General features: G+C 41.4%; 2 protein-coding genes across 10 annotated transcripts in view; one reads left to right on the top strand and one right to left on the bottom strand.

Moving 5' to 3' along the window:
- The window catches only part of agtpbp1 (ATP/GTP binding carboxypeptidase 1), a 27400-nt gene extending 12728 nt beyond the window's left edge, over positions 1 to 14672 (bottom strand). For 3 of the 7 annotated variants that reach the window (XM_035640865.2, XM_035640863.2, XM_035640869.2), the window contains exons 1-15: positions 14206 to 14343; positions 12863 to 12921; positions 11268 to 11398; positions 5729 to 5796; positions 5126 to 5189; positions 4703 to 4843; positions 4377 to 4508; positions 4200 to 4293; positions 3997 to 4034; positions 3537 to 3745; positions 3262 to 3439; positions 3011 to 3046; positions 2174 to 2274; positions 1325 to 1441; positions 380 to 1152 (exon numbers count right to left, since the gene is read on the bottom strand). In XM_035640865.2, the coding sequence (XP_035496758.1) occupies positions 380 to 1152; positions 1325 to 1441; positions 2174 to 2274; positions 3011 to 3046; positions 3262 to 3439; positions 3537 to 3745; positions 3997 to 4034; positions 4200 to 4293; positions 4377 to 4508; positions 4703 to 4843; positions 5126 to 5189; positions 5729 to 5796; positions 11268 to 11398; positions 12863 to 12894 (2114 nt within the window). In that variant the 5' untranslated portion in view covers positions 12895 to 12921; positions 14206 to 14343. Of the gene's footprint in view, positions 1 to 379; positions 1153 to 1324; positions 1442 to 2173; positions 2275 to 3010; positions 3047 to 3261; positions 3440 to 3536; positions 3746 to 3996; positions 4035 to 4199; positions 4294 to 4376; positions 4509 to 4702; positions 4844 to 5125; positions 5190 to 5728; positions 5797 to 7943; positions 8216 to 11267; positions 11399 to 12862; positions 12922 to 14205; positions 14344 to 14520 lie in introns of those variants that run through there. The other 4 variants (XM_035640867.2, XM_035640866.2, XM_035640864.2 and 1 more) reach the window with 3 other exon arrangements.
- Positions 14213 to 24172, top strand: naa35 (N-alpha-acetyltransferase 35, NatC auxiliary subunit). 3 transcript variants are annotated; one of them, XM_035640872.1, is made up of 23 exons: positions 14213 to 14351; positions 16799 to 16924; positions 17060 to 17093; positions 17782 to 17896; positions 18040 to 18114; positions 18373 to 18540; positions 19117 to 19183; positions 19313 to 19356; positions 19494 to 19544; positions 19992 to 20075; positions 20214 to 20328; positions 20866 to 21044; positions 21156 to 21215; positions 21390 to 21496; positions 21604 to 21670; positions 21940 to 22038; positions 22146 to 22324; positions 22422 to 22558; positions 22670 to 22737; positions 22828 to 22968; positions 23057 to 23179; positions 23450 to 23530; positions 23737 to 24172. In XM_035640872.1, exons 2-23 carry the CDS (start codon positions 16804 to 16806, stop codon positions 23794 to 23796), a joined length of 2175 nt encoding a protein of 724 aa, XP_035496765.1. In that variant the 5' UTR covers positions 14213 to 14351; positions 16799 to 16803; the 3' UTR covers positions 23797 to 24172. The 3 variants fall into 3 exon arrangements, with proteins under 3 accessions (XP_035496765.1, XP_035496764.1, XP_035496763.1); XM_035640871.2 differs by lacking the exon at positions 14213 to 14351 and adding an exon at positions 14425 to 14557; XM_035640870.2 differs by lacking the exon at positions 14213 to 14351 and adding an exon at positions 15244 to 15356.
- Positions 24173 to 24484: the final 312 nt, after the last annotated feature.

Genomic DNA, 24484 nt, shown 5'->3' on the forward strand with positions numbered 1-24484 from the left:
TTCCAAATATGTATAGTATGTCCGCACTGATGACGCAGTATCAGGAGCAGTTAGGGATTCTGGGACTTGCTCAAGGAAACTAGGAGCCTGGGATCCGGATTATGGCTCCATCTCCTGAGTTATTCTCACACGATTTGTGCCAAGAAGCAACTTGTCCTTGAAAAAAGCACAACTAGAAGATCGAAATAACAAAAGTACTGTCTGGAGCCCCACAACTTTAAGTTTTACCACTGTATGTCAAATACTTACAAAATGTTCTGACATGGAAAACTGCACACTAAAGTTAGTTTTTTTTACTTTATTCTACTCGTGTTAATTTCATGGTTCCTGATGTATACCTTAGTTTTTGCATACCTCCAATTTCATTAAAATATCTCACCTCTGTACACCATAAACTCTCTCCAGATGGGGTTCTCTAAATGTTGGGGCTATGTGGCCAAAGTAGTCTGGATAAGCCACTTCAGCATACTGGGGTACAGAGTGTGTTCCCTTCACCATCTCCACGTAAAGGTCCGGGTCATGCAGTGAGAGGAGCAGTGCCGTGTCTGGCACCTCCAGAACTGCCCCTTCCCCTCCTTCATCCTCAGTCCCCTCTGAACCACAATCTGAACCCCAGTTACTGCCTCCTCCTCCCACACGACGTGTCACGATACCTCCTAGGAGCAGAGGAGACTGTATGAGTCTCGTGCCATTGACTGAAGTTCCTGCTTGTTTGACTCCCCATGTTCCTCCTTCTGCATTTAGACCCCCCTCCTCTTCTAGAGAGACACAGTCCAACACATGTGCTAGTTCCTGTTCTATCCTCTGCCCTTGGGAAGGAGGCCTTGTGAGGGAGGACAAGGTTGCAAGTCCGTCTGGGGAAGGAATGTGGGCCTCCTCTTTTTTGTCTTGGTCCTTGATGCGGTGGATAGTGTCCAGTTCGAGAGGTGCTTGAGATGCAGGGGTAGAGGAAGCAGAGGGAGATGGCTGAGTGCGTTGAACTTTGGTAGGGTAGCAATCCTCCTGAGAAGTCGCTTTGGGAACATGCTTTGGGGACAAGGCTTGAGCTGTGGGCACTATGATTGGCCGACTTGATCGACTCGAAGCTGATGATGAGGTGGTTGATGATGAAGATGTAGTAGAGCCACTCTTTGAGCATTCAAAGTTACACCCCTGTAGGACCAAGATATATTGAAGTCTTATGCAGTTTTATTTTCCAAATGACTAAGTTGCATAAAATATACAATATTTCCCATATCAATAGATGTTTAGTACAGTGTACATATTGAAACTTCTGCTATTTTTTTGCTGTTAAGTTTTGTCACCATATACACAAAACACTGACCTGAAAGTCTTCAGATAGCTCCAGGAAGAATCTCTCGTAGACTCTCAACTCCTCGAATGGACGGTCAGGACTCTTTTTCGGATGTAACTTGTTCAGGTCTGTCTCTATGTCCTCATTCTGTTTGACAGGACACAAAGGGAGAAAACACATATATAAATCTCTTATAGAGTTATATTCCGGCTATTGCTCAAATCTGCTTCTCTTATTATTTTGAGATGGAGGAAACAACCAACAAGAATTAGAGTTGAAATCAACATATGTTTGCTTCCATATTTTATGTTTACTTTGGGGTGGGTTGTAGTGCTGGAAATTTTCCAGAAAGGTCAAAGTCCATGTCACACTATGTTAGGGCAGAGCAATGTTTTGATTAAATTAGAAATTCATCTCAGGCATGGTTGACATGTTTGACATGTGATATGAAAGTGTTTGGAATTTGCTGATGAGTTGTGGCTGGTGGGTTATGGCTGCCCTCTGCTGGACATTAAAGGCAACTAGCCAATTTTGATATCAGGTCTACATTAATGACAAATGCCTGAGAAATTCTGTCCTCAGATGACACAATCTGTAGAAATGTGATTGTAATATTAAGAATTAAACAATTCACAAAATGGCTAGAGTTTTAATCAAATGGCCAATTTATAATTTAACATCCAGCCAATTACATTACACGTCACAATCCTTTTATGAATTTTAATCTCAATTTGAAAATATTATTGAGATGTTTATGACGTAAATTGCTCAACACTCTACACTCTGTCTCTATAAAACCTCTATCATGCAGATGAAAGATACTTGTCTCTAACAGAGAATGCTGACATGTGAAATATGACATGTGAATGTGAGTTTTACCGCAGTGTTATGATCCTTCTCATCCTCTTCATTCTCAGTATCGTTCTCTGTGTCAGCCTCTGTCTCCTCATTATCATCACTGTCATCCACTACATCATCCACTGGGTACAAAACACACAAGCAGAAGATATTAGGAGACTGTCCCTTAGAACGGATTCATTTAGTATTTTACTTTGTTTTCACCCAACCTAGGAATTAAGTATTTCTCAAAATGCGTGGATGGCTGGCAAATAACCTAGCAGATGTTTTTTCTTGCTAAGTCTCATTATACGGAAACAGTGAAAAGGTTAACAAAAAGATGTGAGCAGCCAGGATCGAGAGATGAGTGAGAGAGAGTGAATATTTCTTCCAATACACTGAGCGGGTGGTCTCACTGACAAGTCATTGTAATTGCAGTAGCTTACAAGCGTACAATGTCCTCCATGGTTGTTTTACTGACATTACTGACAAATTGTTGAAAATATGAAGGGGTTCACATGACTGTGTGAAGGCTGAGGCAATTAGTGGGTTGCTGTTTATAGCATGTGTTCTTTTTTTTTTATAGAGCACCTGGTTGATTTTGGAAACTGCAAAAGAGAAATGAAGGAAAAGGGCTCTAATATTCTACCAGCCTGTGGACTCAAAGGCAATTTAGTTGAGTGCAGTGAAAGTAAATGTGTCTGTTAGTGAGGGAGCAAGCACTATGACATTGGCACTAAGCATCTGTCTTACATATTATTTACTAACACATGTCATGTGTTAGTTTAGAGTATAACGTGAGCTGAGTGAGAAAGCAGTAGTGAATGAGTCACTGAGGATGTAATCCGAGGTTGGAGTTTTGTCTTACGTACGTCTTACCCTTCTTTAAGGGCTTGCTGCTGAGCTGATGACTTCCTGTAAGGCACATTGTGTGCAGTAGCGTCATGAGTGTTGCCATTAACTATTTAGTCGGTCCAGGGAAATAAGCATTATTTGAGTGTATGTGGTGTGAACAATTGAATCTAGGAGGAATGACTGCATAATTATCAATGTTATGCGATGAATATAATGTGACAAGCTAGTGAATCATGTGTGTGTCGGGGTTCGTAAGTGTTCCTGTGTGTACTCACCCCCAGCAGGCTGGCTGTATAGCTGTGCTACAGGTCCTATAACATGTTTGTGTGGCAGCTGGTAGTGGAAGGCAGATTTGATGGTGGGCAGAGGCAGACGGTTCTTAGGAAAACAGCTCCTCATGATGAGACTCGCAATGCTGACCAGAGGATCCAGTGTCCGCACCGGTAGACACTCCTAGAAATAAAAACCACAGATTTAGTAGAGGGCAGCTGAGACCCAGTGTGTCACATGCTTTAATCGCTTGCCATTTGTATGTCATACTATTACTCACGGTGGATGAGTTGAAGAGGATCCTCATGCCATCTGCTTCGTTGAACACCTTCCTGCCGAGCTTGATGTTGGTGATGTTTCTGAGGCAGATCAGAAACCCTTTGCGAATCAGCATATGGCGATGCCGTGTGTCATTGCGATGCCAATCCATGTACATAGCAAGCAAGACAGGCACATGTTTGCCGTCCACTGCACGGCGAGCATTTGTTTCTGGAAGAGGACAAGGAGAAAGTATTGATAGCACCTTACTACTGTCAAGAAAGCAGTACAGTGAGTGGGGATTTGGGGGTTACATAACTTGAAATTAATACTGAATGGTCAATTACAGTTATTTCTTTCCTGATGATGGAGGTGAAAGAAGGCAGAGGGGACCTACATTGCGTGGCATCAACACTCATGAAGGATCCCTATGCTACACCACCGACAAGTCAAAAGTCAAAGCTACAAAGCAGATTACTCACTGGATTTGAGCAGTGATCCCAGGGCGTCCAGAGCTACCCTGTTGATTTAGTAAAAAGGGGAGAGGTTTACATGGTCTGTTGAAAAAAACAAAAACACTAACAGATGTTGAAAAACTCAGTCTGAAAGAGGTCGCAGAGATATGGATGTCACTGCTTTGTAATACAACATTCATGCTGACTCATTAACAGAGACAGACACTCACTTGATCAGGCTGGTGTTCCTCTTGCTGTATGGCGTGACAATCTTAAACATGAGCTCCACCACTCCATTCTTGCCCAAAGAAACAGAGTTCACTACTGTACATAAACAAACACATGGTGAGATATTAGTGATAAAAATGGTCACATTTTAATGTATTTTATAATTTAAAGTTACTCACAGTTGGTAGAGTAAACCCTGAGAACCTGCAGGCAGGGCAGAAGCAGTTTGGTGTTGTGTAGACTGTGTTTCATTAAGTTGACTGTGACGTTCAGAGCTCCGCTCAAACGCGCTTTCAATCCAAACTTTCTGTCTGAACACAGAGGCTGCGATGTCAATGTACACAAACAACCCCCTTTCTGCATTGTGAGAGAGTTTTGACCACCTGTACTGCTGGTGGGTCAATGTTGCACATGCATGCAAGCACACAGGCGATGCAATTCATATCCTGCAGCTTGTTTCATGCTGTTCCACTAAACTGCATCTAAGTGGGAACATTAAGCTTACCTTTTGGGCCGACCTTGGCCAACAGTGAGTGAAGCTGAAGCATGAGTTCCTCACTGGGTGCCAATTCTTTACTGGTAGTCATCAGAATATGGAATAATATTCCTGTCACTCCTTTAGACACAAATACTCCCATCCTGTGACCTGTGGTAAAATGTGATAAAACTGAATTCAAGGAAGGAATAGAAGCACTTGGCCAGAGGTTAATCTTGATTAGATGGCTAGCATAAATTGAAATATTTACCAACACTTAACTTGAAATCTATTAGAGTGGCAAAATCAACTGTTTATACCTTTAGAATAAGTGGACTACTTCTCACAGTAATGAAAAGGTAGGCTAAACAAGTCCCCCCAAATAAGTGGAAAAGAAAAGGGAGTAAATGTTGTTTAAGGCTCTAAAATCATGCTCATCAGAACTCAGCTCACCCGCAGTCAGCAGCTCACTGAGAATGTACAGGATGTTCAGGGTGGTCTGGTCATCGCGTGTGTTCTGCAAAAGTCACAAAGAGTACACTTGTAAAAACAATATAACTTCTTCTTTGCCTCCAGAGACAAATGCACTACTTAATGTCACTGATCCTGCAGTCTAAATTAAACACACTGATCAACGTGACACCAGTTGCAGCGTTTCCTGCATCTAGCAATGTCAGAGGCTGACAACCTCAACTAGATTACAGATGACCTCCACGAACATAACAGTACATCATCCCTGACACACTCAAATAATCATATCCCTTTGCAGAGAAAAGAGGCACTATTTCACAAAGCAATATGTGAGGCTATCGTTTGATCAAAGCTCAAAACAGTAATGTCTATATATGATAAGACATCTCAAAGGGATGTCTGGTAAGGGTATAACTTCAAAACCTGATGAACTTTTTAAATCAATGTTTTCACAAGTATATACAGAATCCTAAAGTTTGTGTTTCAGGTGCGCGATCTCAGACATAGTAAAAAAATGAATTAGTACACTTCTATAGCTGTATCATTTCAAAAGCCATGTCTAGTTGTGTTGAAGAGTGAGCTGACCTCCAGTGAAGACAGGATGACCTCGATGCCACTGGAACCTTTGGACATCACCTCTTTTCCGCTCTTCTCTGTAATATGAGATTAGAATAATTGTCAGAAATATTAAGATTAACAGCACTGGATTCATGCAACACAGCGACGAGGTTTCGCACACACAAGAAAAGATAGAATTGTTATTCCAAGTCAAACACGTGGTCCTATACAGTACAGGTGGAACATGTCAAAGTCAAAGAGTATTATTTTGGAATGAGTGAAGACCACTGTCCTGGGTCACTTGTGCAGTAGTTAGAATGATTCTGCTGCATTTCACAATTAATAGAAACTGTATCATTAAAGCACAGTGACACAGTGTCAAATGCATGTGCTACACACATAGGCGCACCGAGAACGCCAAGTACCTACGTGTGCCCGGATACAGTCCAGGCTAAATTTACATTGATTTGATAACAAACTTGGTACTAGATTGGCTCAACTGGAGGGACAATGCATCTGTGATGGGTTATATATGCCATCCAATCTAGTATTAACCAAACTTCTCACTCTCTTCATAATGATATTAGGACAATAGCGGGTGAAAACTAATGCAATTTTAATATTAAGTAGCTGTGGGGGCATTTGTGTTAATGGTTCATTGACAATATTTTCCTATGTATGCTTTTATTCTTTCCTTGTGTGTGTAACAATGTTAGATCGGAAATCATAACTTGTTTGGCCAGGTGATGCAGCCTGTAGTGGTATCTCACAGGGCACACTGGTGTCAGATTTGAGTTGGATTGGCCTTTATTTGAATTTATGTTTGTGAGCCTTTTACTAGAAGATCTGGGGGCATTCATTATTACTTTCCATTCGTTTCATTGTTCGTTTAGTCAGACTTCATATCTGTTTTATTTATGGCTTGTGAGAGCGAGCGGAGATGTTCACTGAGTAGAGAGTTACTTCACAGCTTACCGACTTTCAGTGCCATGGGCGCATGCTATGTTTTTAGCATGAGGATTATTTTTGGCGTAGAGGTTGGACATTCAACTGTTTAGAGGACCCACTGGCATTAACATAAATTGGCACCTATGGCATTGGTTATACATATGAGCTTTACCATTCTCCCGTTAGAAACTCTAACTCCTTTCATCACCTCCCCACCTCTTTAAACCTTGTGCTTGCCCAGTAATTTAGAAGCTGAGAGATTCCCGACCTCTTTGAAGAGGCCACAGTGAGTGGTCCTGTCCCGTGCTCAGACAAATGTAGACGCTCCAATCAAAAACACAGGAGAAGGAGTAGACAACACATACTGATGTCCTCTAACTTTTTAAAAATTAACAAAGATTTCAGAGAATTAAAGATAAATATGATTAATCACAAAGAAATATAGATGAAATATTACATGGCATTTAAACAATACTGTTTTCAATTGTTATTTATTTTACAAAAGCACCAGTTCTATTATCCAACTGGTGCTCCGATCACAACAGCAGGTGAAAAATGGACATGAAGCATGCATCTTTCATGATTCATGATCCTTCACTGAAAAGCATGTGAAAGGAAGCACAACTGCACACACTCTCTCCACACTTGCACAAGTATGTGCATATCTGAGCATGTACCACACTTTAGTGCCTTGGGGAGCGGTGTCCTCTTAAAACATTTCTGTCATGCCAGACTTTTTAAAGCTCTACAAAACAAAATGGCATTTCAACACTAATCCTCAACACTAAAAGACAAAACCGCCCGGGGTTATACAGAGGACCTTCAATGAAAAAAGAAAAAAAAAGAAAAATCATAAGTTTAAATGATTTGCTTATTTTTTTTTTATCCATTTATTGGATATTGCAATTACAATTTATTTCACTATATTTTACTTATAAAAGATGGCACTCGGAGGTAAAGATGATTATCCAGCTAATTGTGAGCTTCTTCATTACCTGCTGATGTTGGCCTTTGATTTCACTCTATGCCCATCATTTTATGACTTTTCTGATGATTCCAGTCATCAACCAGCTAATGCGTACTGCTCAATGAACTGCAAATGAACTGTTGGGCTGTAGAAGTCAAAGTGGTTTTACTAAACACAAGTGCCCTTTGGATTACCATAGCAGATAATGCTATTTTGAAAGTCTAAACTTTGGAAGATCCTATGGAGTTAGGAGATTAAATACAGAGTACCTGAAACAACTAAAATGCCTTAATTTCCCCAGTATATTTCCATTATTCTGGACCATACCTTTTGGGTCTGGAGAGACCACAGATTGGCAGTATCTCCTGGTGTATTGGTACTCCATTTCATAAAAAAAGGTCTCAAAGTTCACCAAAGCTACGGGTTGAAAAGATCTTCCATTTTCCAAAATTCCAGGTTCACTGCGTCTGGAGTCCTTGAAGTTTACAGTGCATGTCCACTGTGAATCTCACACTTAAGAGACTGAAAAGAGATTGATAGTCTACCTTATATGGTAAATCACTTTTTTTCAAACTCCACAGTTGGTATCTCTCTATCCTTCTAAGGCTATAGAAATAAACTCTTCAACTGTTCAAACCCTTCCAACTGTGGTCAAGCACACAGAGCTTATGGGGGCAGGACAGTAGGAACCTAGCACTTCCCCTTGTGTGCTACGAGAATACTGAACCACTGACTGCTCCTATGGAGAACTGACAAACTCTTTACTCTTTCTTTAGCCTGTCCCCCTTTTTCCAACTCAGCACTGGGGGGTAAAAGGAGAGCTGCCAAACTCTCAAATGAAAACAGACACTGACTTTCTGACAGCAAATGAGAGGTGGAAAAATTCCTGTTCTTTAATACTGAACTCCAAACCAAAACTCTTATGGTGTTGTATTATTTTAATAAATGTTTTTTATATGTATCCTTTAATCAGATAAATGTGTTTGTTTACACTACCCCTGACTTTTGTTTCTTCCTACTATCCTTGTTCTTTTTCTTGGTATCATGTCCCTTCCCACTCAGTTCCTAAGACTCTGAACATGAGACAAGAGTACAGCAAAGTCCTGCGCCGGTGTATAGTTACTTTAGCCAACGTCACACTTTTCAAGTTGAGGGGTGACAGACAGCCAAGCAGTAGATGAGAGAGGAACAGCTGATATATGATGATTGACATGGTCACGGACAGAAGCCTTTCCAGGGTCATCAGTCCTGATGGATTAATTACAAGTTTACTTTGAAGAGGGAGGAAGCAACACATTATTGTCAGAGGAGAGGTGGAATCTAAGAAGAGTGAGAGGAAAGAAGTTTAAAGCATGTTCAAAATCCGCCAGCAGGCACAAAATACTATGCACTATTGCACTATTCGCACAAAGACCCAGCTAAGGCATTACTCAAGTGAGTCAAATATATCCACAATGAAATATCAGCACTACAAACAAAAATATGGATATTGTGGGTTTGATTAAATTATGGCAGCAAGTATTAATTTTTTAAATATTATCAATAACCACTGGAACTAAATTACAAAATATTCATTCACAAAATAAAACATCTAAGGAAAGCAGCAAATGAAATGCTGAATTTATAAAGTAATAGCCAGAGTATGTAAGCGATTTTTTCGATTAATTACATCAATTAATTAACCAATTGTTAAGCCCTGGACCAGGGGTATTCAATTTAAAATTCAAGGAGGTCCAGTTAGAGAAACTTCCCTTGCGCAAAGGTCCGGAACATTAAAGCATGTTTGAGTTACTTGAGTTATGATTCAGTGCCAATATTGAAATATGCTGGTGAACAACTAAGTGTCAAATCTAATTAAGAAAAAGGCCTGCAATTCAATAAATTTCAACAATGTAAATTATCCATTTTCATATTGAACTGGAGGATTTATAAATAACAAGTACTCTAATAATGTTCTCTTATCACTACAAGGAAAACAAGGACTGTATTAAAAAGTAAGAAAAACAAAACACATAGCTTTAAAAAATGTGCATCTTAACAGTCTCAGAATACAAAACATGGGTGGAGGAAACAGGAGATTTACCACTCGTATAACACTGGTTTAGCCTGTAGGGAATGGAGCAGTGCGTAGGGTGTGTGCGTAGTGTGGCAGAGTGAGTGGGGGAGAGAGAGCATTGGAGGGTGTGGCGTTGGAGGGGAGGGTGATGTGAGCATGGCTGGACCCGGAGAGAAACTGAGTTGGCTGCAGTGAATGTTGCAGTCTGTCTTGATATAATAAATGCTGCAGCGCCTCAAGTTAAAAGAGATCTATCAGTTGTGGGTCCGAGTCCAGACGGGACGACGTCTGGGTCCGGACCTGGACTCTGGCCCTAGAGCAATGACGCTTGCATCAGAGATTTTTCTATTCCTCCCCACTACTGTGGTGGAGGCACATTCATATTTCAGTCTGTTCTAAAAAGCGATACTGCATAGAACACTCCTCTTCTCCTGTGAGATATTCTTCTCTGCTCTCCCTTCAAAAGACTACCGGTAATCACAGAAACCACATCACGAGACACTGTGTCAGTTCATCCACACAATGACCAAACCATCTCTGTTTACACCGCATCTGCATGGAACACATTTAATTCATGAATAAACTCGAAACCAACAAGCTAAAGCTTTGCATCAAGAAATTAAAGGGGAACTTAGAAAGCCGATATTAGTGTTATTAGAATGCAGTGACCTCATCTGACCTCTGTAACCCACTTCTTATCTCTGCATGAGGAGAATGTTTTTTGTTGTGTGCTCTATTCTTTTAATCTAACTGAATGTATCAAAGTCAATGGTTCATTACTTTAAACTTGAACCAATTTTATCATTCTGTAAATGGGCCTAAGAAGAGCTCAGGTGCAGATATTAAAGTTAATAATGGCTGAATTCCATTAAGCGGCTTCAGTTTCAGTGTCCTGGAATTTAGCATGCTGGCTCACTGTCATACTGTTACACACTAAGACAAAGAATACATCCCAAAGACCTCATACCACACACTCAGAAAGGTAACCTGGTATATGAAGTCCAACGCAGCAAGGAATGTACCGACTTGCATACAAGGGAAACCAGAAAACTCTTAAACAAACGCATGGCCCAACACAGGACAGCCAACACTTAAGGTCAATGTTCAGCTGTCCCGCAGCTGTCCCTTTTCAGGATAAGGGACACTCCTTTGAAGACACAGATGTACACATGTAAGACAGGGAACACAGTTTTGAAAGAGGAGAGAAGGAAGCCACCCCCTCAACACAGGAGAAGGTCTGTGACACCACCTATCTCCCACCTACTGTATGATGCTGTACTTTCATGCACAGACATTACAATTTTTCATAGTTAGCCTCATGGAGCCCCACTAATGAGCACTAACCCACTCACAGAGGTAAAATACCTATGTTTCACCACAACTTAGTTGGAACTGAAAAAGCCTTTTGGATGAGAGTTGGAACGTCTACAAGCAACTAAGAAACTACAACCAAGTGTGTGTGAGTGTGTGTGTGTGTGTGTGTGTGTGTGTGTGTGTGTGTGTGTGTGTGTGTGTGTGTGTGTGTGTGTGTGTGTGTGTGCGCGCGTGCGTGTGTGTGTGTGTGCGTGCGTGTGTGCGTGCGTGTGCGTGCTCACCCTGCGTCTGAATGAGATGAAGTATCTTTGCAGTGACCTGTCGTGCTGCTTCGACATCATTCACCATGCCCTCTCCGTTTATCCTCTCCAGTTGCCCCAGAAGCATCTGTACCTTGGAGTTACTGGGAACCCTGGAAACACACGCATACACATGTTCCCCGTTAGAAAGAATGTATTTAACAATGTATCCTGCAGAAAGAAAATAAACAGCATATTATCAGCGTTAGCAACACACAAAGCACAACATGCAATGATGCAGCATTCACAAACACAGTGTGTTTTTAAGCAAATGAGCATGTGCCAAAAGACCAATCTCATGATTTCCTGCTCTATGTCTATGTTTATAAGAGAAGACGGATATCCTTTTCTGTAAAACACAGCAGAGCTAAGAACAATTGTAAATTGGCAACCCGTGTTTAAAAACAGCTTGATTATGACTTTAAGAACTAAGTTCAATTCATTTTAATGAAGCTGAAAGTTGAGGCAGTCTTCTAGTGCTTCACTATTTCTTAAAAACTGACCCGTTCTCCACTTGTGATCTTAGCTCAGTGGTGCTCAGATGGAAACATGAGGGTAGAGGTCAGTTGTTGGTACAGCAACGGCTAATAAAGGAGAGGGAATCAAAACTGTGGGATTGTACCCTGTGAGTTTCTCATATGTCCTTATAAAGACAAGTGTGCGAGAGAGAGACGGGCAAGAGAGAGAGTGTGTGTGTGTGTGTGTGTGTGTGTGTGTGTGTGTGTGTGTGTGTGTGTGTGTGTGTGTGTGTGTGTGTGTGTGTGTGTGTGTGTGTTGGAGACAGTAAAAGAAAGAAACTGGAAAAATATCAAGGATGACAAAAAAAAGTGATGCAAGAATGAAGTAAACATAACAGGGGAAACATGCACCCTAAATAAACATACTGCATAATACACAGATAAACACAGATTAAAGGAGCTGTAAGCTATTTTAATTTAATAAACTTTTTGAAATATTCAGCGAATATTTCCTCACGGTCCGCTAGCTGTCGGTTCTGTGTGCACTGAAAAAAAATCAGATTTTTTAGGCCTCATGGTTAGCGCGTCCGTCCCGAGGCTGCGAGTTCAAGCCCCGACTGGTGCAGCCAGAAAAACAACAACAATCAATCTTTCTCCAAAATAATTTGCAGTTCCTTTAAGGACAGATGCAAGAAAAAAAAATTTCCAAGCGTAATGCTTCTGAATTAATTATGGTTGTTGTTGATGTTTTATTGTGATGAAAAATACATATTGGTGGTTCTAGTGAGGACATCTTATCTACACGTTTCTGCTCTCTCACTCAAACAACCACACACTTTCACTCTCACATAAACACACTGTGCAAAGACAACAAACAAAAATGTAACCAGATGGTTGCGACAGAGCAGCTTTCACACAGAGGCACAGGCTCTGTGTGTGTGTGTGTGTGTGTGTGTGTGTGTGTGTGTGTGTGTGTGTGTGTGTGTGTGTGTGTCTGTGTGTGTGTGTGTGTGTGTGTGCGTGCGTGCGTGCGTGTGCGTGTGTGTGTGTGTCTGTGTGTGTGTGTGTGTGTGTGTGTGTGAAATTGCATCTGATGTTAGGAATAGCAAAAGAACTCACCCTTTTTCTGCGGCCATTTTCGGTTTGTTCATTTTTACCAGCTCAACATTTCATGTTGTCTGCAAGAGAAAGAAAATAAAGACCATACTTACAACCATGAAGAGACATAAACAATTCTTTCTTTTTTGAATGAGTGTGGCAAATCAAAATATCTGTTGTAATCTCAGGCTGTATTTAGAATGAGATGAAGATAAGCGCCCATAGCTGCCAAGGGTGGGCCGGCAGCTGCCTCCACCTGTAGATTCATTACCTTGTATCAGGACAGAACAACTATCGCATACACAGTTTCTCTTGACTGATTTACCATAACAAGGCTGCAGACCTCAGGTGACAAGAGACACGAGGGCTGTGGATCAGGTAATCTGAACGCTTGGTTTTAAGAATAGCATTCAACTGCATAAACAGCATCAATGCCTTTTACAGAAGAAAAACAATCTGCAAACAATATAGCGGCAGACAAAAGCGACAGTTTGGTGTATTGCATTTTTCCCAGGGCCTCCAAGAGTCAGAGGGTGAATACAGAAGCATCCATGGGTTGACATGAGTTCTTAGGTTCGCTGTTTTAAAATGTTAGGCTCTAAATCGCTGCTGTCGCTTCTACTTGTCCAGGGGACTTCGATCACAAGGTTGTGGTGTGACTCAAATGACCATGACACATTCAAAAAGAAAAAAAGAAGACATAATAGCCAACCAATGAAACACACAAAACACAAATTAAGAAAACTGAACGACCACCGCGCAACCGCAAGACGTCGTAGGACCCGCTCGGTTGAAATGAACGATGGAAACTCCGATTGCTGATCTGCGAGGCGTTTCCACACGCTTGCGGACTGCAACAGCCCATCAGCCCGTTCTCCCTCGGCAGCCCCAGCCCAGTGACCGCCGGCTCTGAGGTCACGCCTTCGAGCCGCGGAGGATCCTCATGTCGGGGACAGAAAGCGAAGCGAAGCGAAGCGAAGCGATTGCAAAACTGTCGCGGTGTCACGGCCAGCGTGCACCGGGCAGATGGCAGCCCGGCCACAGTCACCCCGCAGGGCTGCAGACCCAGAAGCCCACACGTCCATGAACAACAGACAGCTCAACGGGCTATGGACATGACACCGACCGGCGGGGAAACGCCTGCAAGACTAACAACCGCGCAGTGTTGTTTTCATAAGACGCGTTAGCCAGCCGAGGCTGGGAGCCGTTGCACCTGCTGTACGAGTCACTCATTGACGGCGGCCGGCGGGCTAGCTAACGGAGGGACCTACCCTCGGGAATGCGAACATCGAGAGCACGCAGGCGACGTTAGCTAAAGCCATGCACATGCAGACGTGTCGACAGCAACGATGATTTGTACCAACCGATACGAGAAAAGAGCTGTTGTCCCATTCGGGCCGGTCCGAGTCCGAGATGAGGCGTCTGCTGCTGTGCGTGTGAGCGCGGCTTGTGATGTTGTGATGATGACACCGGAAGTCGGTACTACGGAGCAGGACTTGCGGTTGTCGAGGTAACTTCAGGTGTCACTGTGGGTTGTCCGTGCTACGACGCTCGGGAGTCGGTGCCTATGGTTCCATTGTGATCTCGGAACTCGGAATGACCGACCTCCGAGTCGGAAGTGGCGACTGCAACGCCCCTCCGAGTCGGAATTACGGACTCGGGAGGTCGGACGAACTTACCAGCACGACTTCCGAGCTCGGAGCTCCGAGTTCCGAGGTATAATGGCTCGCAGGGTGGTTCTCTTCTCAATGGGGTAAATCCCCATGGTAACTAATGCTGAACGGCTAACTTGCTCCGGAGCAGGTGAAGTTGGCGATTAGGGATCAAAGCCGGTCACTACTGACAAATTAGATCACCGGAAGACCAGACTCGTCATTCTACAGGATCCCGACTGGGAATAAAAAAGTTTAGAGGAACGTGACAAATAATAAAGCGCAGCAGATATTGAGCTCAACAGTAACCGCACACGTTTAGACGGTTCATAAAATCCTAATATAAAGATCCAAGCCATTCAGCCACGAAATGAATGTTTACCATAAAACATTTTATTTGGAGCAAAAACAATTGAAAATAGGAGGAAAAAGCAAAGGTACAAGACTGTAAATAATTATTTCAACAGAGAAGGAACTACTCATCCCATAAACCACTGCGAATGCCTGTCCAACGACTTCCAACCAATCAGAGACGTCGATGTTATACTTTAGGATTGTGGGTAGTGTAGTAATTGTCAATGATATCGCGAATAAAACATGTTTTTCTCAAAACATGTTGATATCTTTTGGACTCGTTGCTTCGACGGGTGCATATGCCATCGTTGCACAACTCCATTCCTCGGGACAAGTCTACCTAGGGCGGTCACGACATTGTGTTGCTTCTGGCGGTTGAGCTCCTTCATGACCTATAATGACTACACTTCCCATGTTGACACTGGCTGCTGACGTCATAGCCATGCGACAGTCTTGACAATCTTCGAGGAAGGTCTTTATTAGCTACATAGTAAATACAAATTATTAAGGTACGTGCTTATTCACAACAAAATTGTGGCTGTCTTATGACATTATTCGTGTTGTATGTAGCTGGACGAATCGAATAACCTGTTTGACTGGCGATATTCAGGCTTTGGTCACAGGAAACGTACACTGGGCAACATTAGCTTGTTAGCACATGCTAATACATGTTATTTGGACGTTGGTGATAGCTAGATAACATGCCCCTTCCTCACGTCTTTAATAACACTTTTTGAAATGTATGTTGACTTTGTATGTTTTTTTTCTGAACAGTGAAGATTTCGGTGAACTCATTTTATTGGTGTTGAAGATGCCAATATATTTAGCCAATAAGAAAACAGACGTGCACTCTTGTGTATTTGTTGGGCATGTAGTTTCCTTTCCTCTCAGTCGGATTCCTCCCAATTCCAGGCTGAAGGAAATGCATCAGTGTCCTACATGTAATGATTATTTCTCCGGCATGTGATCAGGTGAAATTGATTTTACTGTGTTAATGCATTTTGGGATAGCAGATAGATATGCTATAAACAGAACAATGTTAATATACCTTTTATAAACTAGTGATGAGAGCTTCTTTTCCCCACAATACTGACATGGTTTTAGACTGAGTCTTTACAGTGCTCTCAAGCCCTATCAACCTCTCCAGTCAGCTCACAGAGCATGATGTTAATCACCGACTGTTGCACATGTCACGTCTACTGTTGTCAAGTATAAACATTGATGTTTATACATTAGGTGTCTAAGCAACCTTTAGGTAATAATAATTAACCTTGTGCGTTTGTTCTTACTTTTTATGAGCGTAAAATATCACAAAGTATTGCATGGTTGAATCAAGAGTTTAATACTGCATCTTTTTACATTACATTAGCTGACATTTCTGTCCAAAGAAACTTACAATAATTGCATTTAACCATGAAGATATTACCCAAAAAGTGCAAGAAACAAGCAAGTGCATAAAATGTATCAAATATGCAAAACGGCTTGAAGGGTTCCATTAAAAACATTTTTTTTAATTCTAAGTTAAGTAACTTAGTCTAAGTCTAATTTCTGACTTACAATCAAAAAATTTAATTGTACTCATCTATACTGCAATATTATTAACAAGATAAGAGAATATTATTAACGTTTGTGGCTGCTTGGTTTACGTACAGAGATGTATACGTGTGAGATACCTGTGCCAGTTACACTATAGGTGTAAAGCTTTACTAGTCAACAGTTTACCAAGTAACCAGAGGAAGGTCCAGTGAAGGAAGTGAAGGGATGAAGCAAATTATTTTGTGTATGTAAATGTCCGTTTCCAATTATATTAATCAGGTTATGAAGTTGTGTCTTTTATATTTTGGTCATTTTCCTGTCATTTACTGTATATGTAATTTCCTGATGACGCTGTAATAGCTAATGCTCTATAATATCCTGAATGCTTTGTGCTGGTTCTATTTGTCTTTAATAGTCACCATGGTGATGAAGTCAGCAGTTGAGGACGATGATGCTGGCTGGGGGCTAGGCATCCCAGAAAAGATGAAGAACAATGCCAACTGGGTTGATATTACACATGAATTCAAGGGTGCATGCAAAGGTAAAGGCTCATCTCCATTAAGTGTGTGAGTGTGCGTGCGTGCGTGTGCGATTGTTTGCATAAGTGTAAGTGTAGTAATGGGACTAATGTGTTCCTCCTTTTCTCTCGCCATGTTCTCATCCTTTATTTATGCAGAGTTGAACCTTGGGGAGTTGCTTCATGACAAACTGTGAGTAAGAAAATGCTTTTTGCCGACTCAGACTTTAAAGGGCTACATAATTGAAATTACAAAACAAATGATTTGCTTAATTTTAGGTGAAGTGAGTCACCCCGCATACACTCAAAAAAAAAAGCTGAATAGAGCTGATTTCAATAGATTTCAGTTGTTTAATGTCTCAAATTCTACATAAAGTGGTATTCAAACTGGGGGCATATGGAATGAAACTAAGTTAAACAAATATAATTCATATGTGGAAACTAAACAAACAAAAATGTACTGATCCTAACATGCTGACCTTTATTTTACTAAAAATTAAACCTTTTTTAATTTATAAATGAATGATTAAAAAAAAATGCTGGCATGGTCTTGTTTTAGCTTCTGAAGGGAAACATGTCAAATAAAGGGCCAAAAAAAAGTTTGAGAACTACTGGTACATAGTGTTTCAGAGACATTATAGAAGTCACAATAAAATGTAATCACAATGAAACACCTGGTCAGTGGTCACTGTTATCTTTGACGTAAGCATTTTTGAATATGACCATACTGATATCTGCAGAAGCTGTTGCATCAATCCCAAAATATCAGTATCAGTTTTATCATTAGTATTGGTTCCACTCTTGAGAATCCAAGATTCACTGAACACTTGTTAACATAGATGCACATAACACATACATTCAACGCCCTGCTGTGGTGGCAGGTTTGGATTGTTCGAGGCCATGTCAGCCATAGAGATGATGGATCCCAAGATGGATGCAGGAATGATTGGAAACCAGGTCAACAGGAAAGTGCTCAACTTTGAACAAGCTATCAAGGTACAGCTCTGCCAATAAATTCATTTCTCATGAGTTAACATTCAAGGCCTCTTTTTTTGATGCTCTAGTTGTATGCTGTTTTTCTTAATTGTACAATAATAGTAAATTCAACAACAACTATTGTTGTCTTATGTCGATTTCAGGAAAGTGTCATCAAGGTTAAAGACCTTAGTCTTCCTGAACTCATTGGCATCATAGACACATGTTTCTGTTGTTTGGTAAGTTTCACTTTCTTCTAAATGAAACCCCTGTTTCAGCCAATATGTTGGGGATTCAACATCATGCAGTCATTGTGTTTTAGTGCATAATATGTAGTACTAGAGGTTTGTTTTGGAATGGACCATGAAGAGGGGATTTTTTTTACAGTTGCTCTTGTTTACAGCCACATGCACCAATGTGCAGACACAAAAACATGCACCGCCGTGGAAGACCCTTGTTGTTGTGTCTATACCTAAACATGTACTGTATGTGCCTAGATCACATGGCTGGAAGGCCACTCCCTGGCGCAGACTGTGTTTACCTGTCTTTACGTCCACAACCCTGACTTGATTGAGGAGCCAGCCCTTAAATCCTTTGCCCTTGGCATCCTGAAGGTGTGTGACATTGCCCGGGAGAAAGTCAACAAAGCTGCTGTATTCGAGGAGGTAAGAAGCTTTCTACAGCATGTGACTGTGTGTGCATGTGTGTTATTGCACTGGAAAGCTCTTTTTATGTGCAAATGTGTCAATAGCCTCAGGTATATATATATAATTGTTGTAATCATTGGTGTTTCTGCCCACTGGTATTTATGTAAATATTTAATTATAAATCGTTAACAATTGTCACAGACCTCTTATGGGGAAATTGATGGAGATGACGCTGAATCAGGAGAACAGAGACAGTGGATGTCTTAGCAGGAGTATTTATTCAGAGCTATATATATCGAGCAGATTTCTGAATTGGTACACAGATCACAGGTGAACAGTGACATTATCTTGGTCTTAGCGATGTATTTGACCCTCTCAGTATCACGTGTCATTGTCTAACAGACAAAATGGCTCCTCGTCTATCTTCACAGAAACCCTCTGTCTCTGTCTGAATATACTGTAATCCAAGACATAGGGCAACCTGACCTTACTGAAGACTAAACATTCCTTTCAGCGCAGGACAGAAAATTCCCCAACAAGACCATTGACTCATTAACTCAGTTTAATATCCGATTGTCTCATACTTTTCTGTAGGAGGATTTCCAGGCCATGACCTATGGCTTCAAGATGGCCAATAATGTTACAGACCTGCGGGTGACAGGTACAAGTACTGCATTGTGATTGAGTCCGTACCTTCATGCGTCCTGCGGACAATTGGTGACGTAACAGATTAATACAAAGGAACAATGATAGCCGATGTCATCTCCCTCTCATGTGCTCATCCTAACAGGTATGCTAAAGGATGTGGAGGATGAGTTACAGAGGAAAGTAAAGGTATTTGTCCTCGAATAGATTAATACTCTGTCTTCCATTTCAATGAAATACTGCTGATTTTTAAACACAAAAAAAAAGAGAGAAAAAAGCTATTTTCAAACATTACATTGTTCCCTGTTTATCGTCTCCTCCCTCAGGGCACACGCAGTCGACAGGGTGAGCAGCGGAACCCAGAGGTTGAGCTGGAGGTAAGTCACATCATTTCTCTATGTCTGTGGAATTTTGGCCACATACTGAATGAATGAATTAGCATATGGAGCATCCAAGAGCTAAACACCACTTGTTTTTCACATACATAGCAAGAAATAAATCAGACTGTGTCACTGCTCTTTCTCACTGGTTTTCCCACATTTCTCACTTGTTTTCCCACATTTAAGTTGCAAACTAAACCACAAACCCTTCTCTACTTGTCATTTTTTTCCCATCTCCTATCTATCAGACCCGGGGTGACCTTGAGTACTCTAGATGGAGATTTCCAGCTGTTTCATTATTATAACTGCGCTAAGGCAAAAACAAATCTCACCCAAAAAAACCTGCCTTTATAATGTCTTGTGTGTTGTGGAGCTTTAAAGACTTCAAAGAATTTTGAATGTATTTATGTACCTTTTTAATGTTCCTCCATGTTTTTTTTTCAGCATCAGCAGTGGTTGGCACTTTTCAATAGAATCAAGTTTACACGCCTAATACTGACTGCACTGATTGCATTTACCAAAAAAGAGGTAATACACATACAAAAACAAGACAAGCTCTGTTTGATACTTGCATTAAAGTGTTTTGCGTACTTACAGAAACTTTTATATTAAATCGGCAATTTTTTCCTTTGTAATTACAAGTGTTTTTGTTTGAATCTTTATCAGACCAGCTCAGTGGGCGAGGCGCAGAAGCTTGTAGCTCAGGCAGCTGACATCTTATCAGCTATTCATTCCAGTATTCAGCACGGTATCCAGTCACAGAATGACACCACTAAAGGAGGTAAAACACACACACGTTTTGATGTGATATGATATGCGTTTCTTAGCCCCTATCGATAACTATCACAACTAAATGCCTAACCCCAACTCTAACCTAACATTAACCATAAAAAAAAACAAGTCGTAACCCTCAACCTGACCTTTGAAGGTGTTTTATGAAGTAAGGACCTGCCCATTGTCTAGCCATTCACACACACACACACACACACACACAATGGTGAGGATTTTGGTTTGGAAACTATAACATCTGAACAAAAGAAAAATACACACATTATAAGTAGTCTTGCTCTGCGGCCATCCAATCTAGAGGTCGGCATGGCAACTTGGACAGTTACGATACAGTGCCCACGAGATACTAGATTATCTGCCTTCCCTCCCTCTACAGATTTCCACACACACAACAGAAAACAAAAAAGTCTGTTAAAAATTTGAGTACATTTTTATCTTGCTCTACTCTACTAAATTTAGTTGGTTTCAATACAATTATGAAAGTGGACCTTTATTAACCTTTGTGGGTTTCTTCCCGTGTTTGCTGCAGACCACCCCATCATGATGGGCTTTGAGCCCCTGGTCAACCAGAGACTGCTGCCACCTACCTTTCCTCGCTACGCCAAGATCATCAAGAGGGAGGACATGGTGGCCTACTTCAGCAAACTGATAGAACGCATCAAGACCGTCTGTGACGTGATCAACACCACCAACCTACATGGCATACTGGTAAACGTGGACAATTAGAAACAAAAACTAAAATGAATATATTTGTGTAAAGTATAAAAGTTAAGATTCTTGATGCTGTTTACTTGAATATTGTATTTTTGGCTCTACCAGGACTTCTTCTCTGAGTTTAGTGAGCAGTCTCCCTGTGTGCTCTCCAGATCTCTACTTCAAGTGAGTGAATGCTTGTTGTTCTGATCCATGCATCTGAAGAGTCCTTATGTTTGCCCTCTGATACGAGAGAACCCCACTTGAAATGTACTACACGTTGTCGTCATAAACACATATGTAACAAGACCCACTATATCAGAACTAAACTTTTTTCTTTCTTTCATTCTGTAAATTCAGACAACGTTCCTGATAGATAATAAGAAGGTGTTTGGCACCCACCTGATGCAGGACATGATTAAAGACGCTCTGAGATACTTTGTCAGCCCTCCTGTCCTCTCATACAAGTAAGTCTGTGATTGGTTGAATGATTACAACATGTGAACCATTGATCTGGATCATAGTTTTTGTTTCTGAGCTCATTGTGTGTATTTTTGCACCTGTCTCTCTCCAGGTGTTGTCTGTTTAACAACCACCAGGCCAAGGACTACATTGACTCCTTTGTTACACACTGCTCCAGAGTATGTCACCTTTACTGTTTCTTTACTTATGGTCTGTACATCTGGTGCAGTTTTATACATTTTAATTTTGAATACATCTTTCATAAAAGAGAGTTTACTGATCGCTGTGGTGTCTACTGAAATTAAAGGATGACAGGAAATTTAATAGGAGGTTGTGATATTTCGGCAAAAAGGTGTGGCTCTATCATCAACACTGCCTATGCATAGGCAAGTGGAAGCAACTGTGTGTTAATTTATGTGTGTGTGTGTATTGTCAATTTTCCCTGTAGCCTTTCTGCAGTCTGATCCAGATCCACGGACACAACCGAGCTCGGCAGCGAGACAAGCTGGGTCACATTCTCGAAGAGTTTGCCACACTGCAGGATGAGGTGAACTGCAGCTGTTCCCTCTGCGTTTCCCACCTTAAACATATGGTCTCATTTGTCTGTTCTGAGTTACCCTTTTAAAACCAGCTGCTAATTTCTGTGCTCTGCAGGCGGAGAAGGTGGATGCAGCGCTGCATAGCCTGCTGATGAAACTTGAGCCTCAGCGACAGCATCTAGCCTGTCTCGGCACCTGGATCCTCTACCATAACCTGAGGATCATGATCCAGTACCTGCTGAGCGGCTTTGAACTGGAACTGTACAGCATGCACGAGTACTACTACATCTACTGGTAGGAGCACACACATTTGTTTGTGGCCAGCCCAAACTCAAACAAAGTCATCTCTCTCAACATCATGCCGTTTTTTTTTTTCTTTTTTTGACTGAAGGTACCTGTCAGAGTTCCTTTACGCATGGCTGATGTCCACTCTGAGCAGAGCCGACTCCTCACAGATGGCCGAGGAGCGGATCACGGAGGAGCAGGTGAAGGGACGAAGCAGCAAAAAGACTAAGAAGAAGAAGAAAGGTTCACTTTGTCGCATCATCCTCACAGCTCACGTGGTCAGAAATACACCCATTCTATGTTGAACTGGTGTTTTTCAGTGACAGCGTATGCTGATATGTTGTTTCTTTGCAGTTCGCCCTCTCAGCAAGGAGATTACCATGAGTCAAGCATACCAGAACATGTGTGCTGGCATGTACAAGGTAAGGTCTGAATAAATTACCCCCTCGTCACCAGTTTTTGGCAAACTGAGGTATAATCCGTCCTTTCTCTTCTACTATCTCTTCCTCCAGACCATGGTCGCTTTGGACATGGACGGAAAGGTGCATAAGCCTCAATTTGAGTTGGACAGCGAGCAGGTTCGCTATGAGCATCGATTCGCCCCGTTCAACAGTGTGGTCACCCCCCCACCGGTACACTACATCCAGTTTAAGGTACGGTTTCCATTCCCTTTCCTCTCCCTCTCTCATCCACGCTCCAGTTTCCTCTGTTCTGACTTTGCCTATCTCTTCCCCACTACAGGAGATGTCTGATCTGAAGAAGTATAATCCTCCGCCAGGTTCGGCTGACCTCTACCTGGCAGCCAGTAAACACTTTCAGCAGGCCAAGCTCATCCTAGAAAATGTGACCAGCCCAGACCCGGAGGTCAGTAAAGGAAACTATTGTATAATGAATGCTTGCTTGTTTGTTTTTTTGGTTTTCATTTGCTATAGAACTACAAGTCTCGAAATTCTCTGGGCCCAGGGGGGACTACTGTAGGTTACAGAGAAATGATAATACTTTAGCCTCTCCAGTGGCAGCTTTGGTTTTATGAGGTCACAGCATGTTTCTGTTTTTTGCACCAAGTTCAGATAAATTGTTTTTCAGCATGATCTTAGTTTTTACCAGTAACCAACTGTCGATGAATGTTCACAGGTGAACCGTATACTGAAGGTGGCCAAACCCAACATAGTGGTTATGAAGCTCCTGGCTGGAGGACACAAGAAGGAGACCAAGGTGACACTTGAACACAAATACACACATCCCTTGGATTACTATAATTTGCTTCTGTGGTTACAGTTAACACAATTTAGTTACCACACAAAAGAGAAAAAAAAGAATATACTTCTGAAATGATGGGTCTATGGTGGTGCTTCATAAATAATTGTTCCATATTGTGTTGACATTGTAGGAATAAAACAACACATTTTCTGCTTTTCTAGGCACTCCCGGAGTTTGACTTCTCTGCTCATAAGTACTTCCCTGTGGTCAAGATTATCTGAATCTGCTCTGCATCACAGGGCGACAGTCTCTGTGCAATGGCCCTGATCCAGTCCATGTCTGAACATTGTGCGTGAGTGAGTGAGTGAGTGGGAGATGCACCAAAATCCAAAGCAGTGTAAAGGAGTGTTTGATACACCCCTATTTTTTCACCTGAATGAGAAATGTGAAATGAGAAACCAGACCAGCGAAATCCCAACTGGACCTAAATGAGTGACAATATCCACATCTGCAAGTCAGACACAAGTCAATGGGACTTTTGTGTGAAGAACTGGCCAACAGGATTTTTTTAAAGCAGCCTCCAAAACATTTTTGTTAAGGCTTGAAAAGACTGCTGAGGTGACAATGGGAGCGTATCATTAAATCATATAAAACATTTCTATGTCTTTATGTGCTCATCTGAATGAAAATGTTGAGTCCACGGTACTTTGCTGAACCTTGCACAGCACTCGTCTCCTGCGAATACCGGATGGCATCAATCTGCATTGTGAAACAGACCGAACAATTGGCATTAAAGAATAATTAATTACAACATTCATGAGCTCACAAGTACGAATTGAAGTTGAAAAAAAACCTGCAAAAACAAAAAGTCAAATAATAAAAATAAAAACAAAAATTTCTGAAATTGGGATATTTTGGAAATCCATGAATATAACTTTCTTGGAAACAATACTGACCCAACAGGACTGA

Source organism: Scophthalmus maximus, chromosome 19 (genome assembly GCF_022379125.1).
Source record: "Scophthalmus maximus strain ysfricsl-2021 chromosome 19, ASM2237912v1, whole genome shotgun sequence".
Classification (NCBI taxonomy): Eukaryota; Metazoa; Chordata; class Actinopteri; order Pleuronectiformes; family Scophthalmidae; genus Scophthalmus; species Scophthalmus maximus.